This window comes from Ciona robusta, chromosome 2 (genome assembly GCF_009617815.1).
Source record: "Ciona robusta chromosome 2, ASM961781v2".
Taxonomy (NCBI): Eukaryota; Metazoa; Chordata; class Ascidiacea; order Phlebobranchia; family Cionidae; genus Ciona; species Ciona robusta.
Genome location: NC_143236.1, coordinates 2,555,247 through 2,561,540, shown reverse-complemented (window position 1 = coordinate 2,561,540; position 6,294 = coordinate 2,555,247). Strand labels below are relative to the sequence as shown.

Sequence of the window (6,294 nt, the reverse complement as noted above, 5' to 3'; positions counted from 1 at the left end):
CTCATGACTCTCATAGGCCGTTGTTAATTGTTTAAAACACGATAAGGATATCTGGATATTATGCGCTAAGTTCCATCTCCCCCCCCCCCCCCCCCTACTATATAAAGAATAAGCCATATCACAATACTGGGAAATCTAGTACAGTCCGGTACTTCAGTATAATTTAAGCGCTGGTGGTGCCTGAATTTGTATATTAAGTTTACCTAATCAGTAATATGCATGTTCGACGCAGCGTAATATGTACATTGTTAACGTATTGCCGAAGTTAAGTGTGTGAATCCTTATCTTAAACCAAACACGGCGGTGGTAATTTAACTAGAGACTTATCTTTGAGAATTGAAACAAATAAAATTATAGAGAAACCCTACAAGTCTCTGTAAGTCCAGTTGCTCTGCAAAACTAAAAATACTGCAGCCAAATTATAAAGCAACTTAAATCTGTTACATTCTCCTAACCTTCCTGCTTGCTCCATTTACAAAGTGATCGAAGATTTTTATTTAAAACTCAATTTGGTAAATTCTCAACTTTAACAAAGCTTTCACAAAAGTTTCAAGGCTGTTTTTTTGTAATTTTCAATCGATGAATGTTTCAACAGCGGATCGATTTCAATTTGCCTTTTAGTGAAGCCTCATAGTTTTTTTTAAAAATTTTTTCAAGGTGAATTGTATAGGAATTCGTCACTATGTGATTCAAATAGTTATGTTTTGTATAAAAATGGCCACACATCAGCGTTCTGATAGTTTTATTAACCGAACCGAGAACACATTTTAGTTTTAAGTTTAAAGTTTTTTAATTTGAGACTGAATTCGTCTAATGTTTATAAGCATAGATTAGTCACTTGGGCGTGCCATATGCAATGCATGATAATTGGTAAGGTTACATTTACATTAATATATAACTGGCGTTTGTCAATATACCCAAGGGGCGTGTTAGAATATTTTCCATTGCCGCGTTTTGGCGCTCACGAGTCAGAGATAGAAAAATAGAGGTGAAACCAAGAAGAAAATTTCAAAAAAGCATACTACAAGTGAATGGCGAAAATAAATTTATAGTGGGTATAGGGGAGAATGGGACACATTTTCATTCTATTTTCTTGTCATATTTAGAAGTAAACATAGAACAATCAAAGAATTAATCTTATCCTCACAACTCCCATAGACCGTTGTTAATTGCTTAAAACGTGATCAGAATGTTTGGAAATTATGTGCTTAAGGTGTCCCGTCTTCCCTCACAGTACTATATTATTGTTTACAGGTCGTCGTGCCGTTTTCTATGTTTTATTTTTACAGTGATATCAGTTATATCTTCTGCCAAGGTCGATATAATATCAAAAACAACAAATCTACCGTTTTTTTTATGCAAAAAATTAAATCTATCATTTTCGTTATAGGAAACCTTTAACAAAACACTAACAATAAACAAGCAAACTGAATCATACGTTTGCTGTCGATGTGATAAATGGGATTTCTAGCATGGCGGGGGAACTTTTGTCAGTTGACCCATGCCAACACTTCGCTTGACGTCGCTGTCACAACGTCAGCGAAACCTAAAAACAGCATCCGAGTGTGTTGTTCACGTTTGTCGCGCTGTAATATCGTTTTGGGTTCGTTCCACAAAACGGGGGTCTTCTCCGCGACTGCTGTAGCTTTACACTTTTGCCCGCCACGTGACTTAATGAATAATTAATCGAGATCGAAATTAGGAAGGTCGCGTGTCCTTTGTGTCCTCACAAAAGAAAAGAATGTTATGTTTTTCTCGTCACGCTGAGCTACGGACATCGTACTCACGCAAGCCTCGTCACTGTGAAAAAAATCAAACAAAAACTATAAGTTGGCGACGAGTATTGGCAATGCTGTCCAATTCCAAAATTTTACCACTTCGATTTTTTGACTGACATTGCAGTAGAACTTATAAAAAGATACAATTGCTTATATTTTATGGAACAAAATGGCGACTAAGTTGTGCAGTGTAATAAATATTTCCTTGAACTTTTTTAAATATTACACTTAATTTTTGCGAAAATTTCCTATTTTTGCGTAAACATAAATATACCTATAGGAAAATTTTTGTTGTTGGCAATTATACGTGTGTCCGACTTGACAACATTGCGCCGATACAATGTGCGTAAAATTAAATATTTAATGAATGAAACGGCATCAGAAATTCATGAATTCCCACACTCCTCTATATTTAATGAAGATATCAACGATTCCTTGGATAGAGGGGACACTTTTTCCTCCTTTATCAAACGCCGGACAAAATCCGATTTCAACCAGTCATAATCTGATGACCGCTTTGTGTAACTTTTCCCCGGGACTGGCCACACAATTCGAGATTACAAAACGCATCTGTTACTTGGTTTCTGTCATCGATTTTTGATCACTCTCTATCTTCCATTAAAGGCAGAGGTTCGGCGATAATTAGCCGCGAAATATTCATAAATTCGCCGCACGACGCATCTGTCGCGTGTAAATATACCCTAAACCCCGTCAGCTCTGACAAAATGAATCATACCGCCTCTGTTTGGGAACCTTAAATACTCAAATTCATGTTTGCAAGAAAAGTCTCAATCGATTTGGGGGTAAAGGAAGACGTATTCACTGGCTGCCCAGTTTATAGGAAGCCACGGTGCTCGCAGTGATTGATTATTAAGCAAGTTTTTCAAGGTATTGAATATTTGATGCTCATTCCACCTTGATACCCGGTTTCGAAAGTTCCGGTATTTTCTCGAAAAATCCGCTCGACGGATGGATAGTGGTGACGTCAGAGACACCTGGACACGTGACACCCAACCCGCCCGTCCGGAGAACCAGATGACACAATGCAACGATTATTACGTAGCAAGGCAGAGAGAAAGGAAGGCGCACGATGGGCGGTCGTGGTAGAACCATGGGTTTCATTTCAGTGTTGTGCTCGCTAGAGTTCGGGTTGAATTATTCATTAAACGATTTGGTCCTAGGAGAGTTGAGATTTTATAAAATATTAATATTTTAGCAAACTTTTCGTCGCACTCGAGTTAATTCATTAGAAATTAATGCAATTTGTGGCAAGTTTGCCTTCGCACCCCATGCAAGTGGTGTGGATTAATTATTCATTTTTATAAAGAAAGTCGTTAAATTGTGAAAGTTATACAAGTGAAAATAATAGAACAGAACAAGTAAGGCTACAACAGAAATCAATCGAATTTTCGCCACGACAGTTTCAATGCAATATAGACTCACGTTCATATTATTATCTATAGGCAAAAGCTGTATACAGACTTATTGTATATTTTTTGATTCGATATGTTTACTAACATGCTTGCTCCACACCATCACCACCGCCCTCCTTCACCGCCTACTACAATGACACCACTCAATACAAGTTACGGTGAACAGAAATACGCCCCGCTTCATAACGCTGCAGATGCCGTCCGTCGACACTGCATGGCATCGCCAGTGGCATATTCCGTAAGTATATTAATGTTCTATTAAACTATTTTACACGACAAGAAATATTTCTGTGTTGCGGAACTGTGTTTCCGCATTTTTACAAGGTAAAGTTTCGTAATGCTCGTATTTCTACAAATATTAATACGTAAGGTTTGCTTTTTTACGACTTTGGTACAAGGTTCGTTCAGACTTTGATGAAATTATGATTTCGCGACATATTTTAATTACATGTTGCGTCGGACACGGTGATTATGTCGCATCTGCCTGCTTGGCAACAAAATGGCGCGCCCGTCATAAGCGAGTAATGATCGTGAAATCGGAAAACCGGGACAAAGTATAAAGACAAACAACCGGCCGCGCCCGAGTCGGATGGAAACTTGTACTTAACGTCACAAAACAGCTGCAGCTCATGTCTGCAAGCTTTCTCACGATAATATGGGCCGCTGTAGATATTATAATACTCGATTTATGCATTAGAAATAAAATGACATTTTTCTCGACAGGGCAATCTGTTTGCTGGATTCGATGAGAGTTTTCTTGCTCGCCAGGCCGAAGCGTTGGCCGCTGTAGAATATCCCGGAAAAAGTCAGTTTAAACCCGAACCGACCAACCACAGTTATTACCCCCCAGCCCCCCACTACGTTACGCAACAACACACAACATCAGCCGTACCACCACCAGGTAAGAATGACAACATTGAACTACATAGATCACCCAGAACTTACCTATTTTAAAATTGAAATTTTGACATCAAATATTCTTTATACAGTTTACAGTTCAATGCACCCTCCACCCGCTTTCCACCACTCAGCGGCGCTGCAAACAAGTCTTGACAGCAGTGACGTCATCGACCAACTTGGGTCTTCTCACTGGTGCGTTGTCATGACAATTACCACTTATTATATTAAATAAAAGGAATTATGAACATGATTTTGTTACAGTGGCCTTCCAACTTATCAACCGCCAACATTTAACTCGTCGGTGATGATGACGTCAGACGTGACGTCACAGCCCCATTACATCACCCACCCCGCCCCAACCTACAACCCCCCGAATCATTTCCATCCTACGTCATCAGCAATGCACTCGACTGTATCAGTCACGCCCATCTCTGCACCAATCATCACCCAAGCCGGTAAATATGGGTCTGGCTGCACTACACCACGTGATCAATGGGATGATGACGTAACAAATGTCTTTGTGACAGGCTCCCCTCCGCCAAGCGTGCCAAGTTTTACCTCCAACGAGTACGACGCCGATCCCCGTGAACTAGAAGCCTTCGCAGAAAGGTAAGGCAGCGGGAATTACCTAATTATGACGTCATGTGGATGACGTAATGTGAGGAACGCCAAGAAATATATCAGCATTGACCCGACAGCCACTTACCCAGGATCAATATTGTTTCAGATTCAAGCAGCGACGCATTAAACTTGGAGTGACGCAGAATGATGTTGGGCAAGCTCTTGCAAACCTCAAGCTACCGGGTGTTGGATCGCTAAGCCAAAGCACAATTTGCAGGTTCGTAAAAATAGCATGTATAACCGCACATAAATGTTATTATTGCCTACTATCCACTAAATAAGTAGCCAATGAAGTAGAATGTGCTTAATATAAAGTTGTGTGCACAGGTTTGAGTCCTTGACACTCAGTCACAACAACATGGTCGCCTTGAAACCAATCTTGATCACGTGGTTAGAAAAAGCGGAGGAAGAGCACAGGAGGAAGATGGAGAATGCTGCTATGGGAGAAAAGAAGAGAAAAAGAACTTCCATCGCTGCTCCGGAGAAACGTTCGTTGGAGGCTTACTTCGCCGTGCAGGTTGGTAGCGCAATGTTTGTTGTTGTGTTTGTATATCTAGCTTGTGTACAACTATCACTTAAAATGTTGGAGGTCGGTTTAGTATTGAGACGTTTCTTGTATTAAAATTAGACTTGCTCGTGTGGATATTATTTCAAACAGTTGTAAAATTATTGTTGTCTTTCCAGCCCCGACCTTCGTCTGAGAAAATCGCTGCAATCGCGGAAAAGCTCGACTTAAAGAAAAACGTCGTGCGTGTGTGGTTTTGCAATCAAAGGCAGAAACAAAAGAGAATGAAATTTTCAGCATTTAATGGGGTGGGTGTTCGTATAAAAAAACTTTAATTGTTCTACTTAAAAAATTTGCCATGTATGTGAAACTAAGTTTATTTATTTATTATTTCAGGACGTGATTATGTAGAATATGCTGTGACCTCTTCAATGTATTCGACAGCACAATTGCTTTGCACTATCCCATAAAACGTACTGCACCTTCAACACTGCCCTATCCGAGATCGACTGACATTTCGTATATTTTTCAATGTACCTGGAGCCGTGTCGATTTAGAGACATTGATTACGCTGTGATAGACCTATGTTCTTCGTTTACCAATGTGCGCTCTGCAGTGTGGTATCTAATTCGTTTCGTACACTGCAGATACCTACAAATTAACCTTGCTTATGTAAATACTTTCTTTGCACTTTTCACTTCTTCTTGTTTCTTCAATTTCGGTGCGAGGTCGACTTCAAGTTTCTATTCAGTTCCTCGATGCAATAAAATATTTTGTCAATAATTTGCCGCATTTCTTAATCGGCGAGCATATACTCTTGGACTGTTAAAATCAAAACACACAGGCATATATATGCTATAGCAGGGTTTTATGTATTTCGGATGCTAAAGAATGTAGTGAAGCTCGATACGGTTTAACTTCAACAGAAACCACAGTAAGCCATACGGTACAAGTTGTATCACTTACATCAACAGCATTGATACTCAGTGTAGGAAAATGTATTTTAGAGAAAAATCTAATAAGCCATAAAATATATGGAGGCGTTTTCTGTCTCCCG

At 39.5% G+C, this 6,294-nt stretch overlaps 1 protein-coding gene across 2 annotated transcripts; it reads left to right on the top strand.

Annotated features, from left to right (window-relative positions):
- Window positions 1-2,950: 2,950 nt before the first annotated feature.
- Window positions 2,951-6,020, top strand: LOC149740061 (brain-specific homeobox/POU domain protein 3-like). Of its 2 annotated transcripts, XM_089871417.1 has the most exons (9): window positions 2,964-3,449; window positions 3,935-4,112; window positions 4,201-4,303; window positions 4,373-4,566; window positions 4,639-4,720; window positions 4,839-4,949; window positions 5,060-5,249; window positions 5,417-5,545; window positions 5,634-6,020. In XM_089871417.1, the coding sequence occupies exons 1-9, from the start codon at window positions 3,285-3,287 to the stop codon at window positions 5,646-5,648; spliced, it is 1,167 nt and encodes a 388-aa protein (XP_089727543.1). In that variant the 5' UTR covers window positions 2,964-3,284; the 3' UTR covers window positions 5,649-6,020. The 2 variants fall into 2 exon arrangements, with proteins under 2 accessions (XP_089727542.1, XP_089727543.1); XM_089871416.1 differs by having other exon boundaries at window positions 2,951-3,449; window positions 4,373-4,720.
- Window positions 6,021-6,294: the final 274 nt, after the last annotated feature.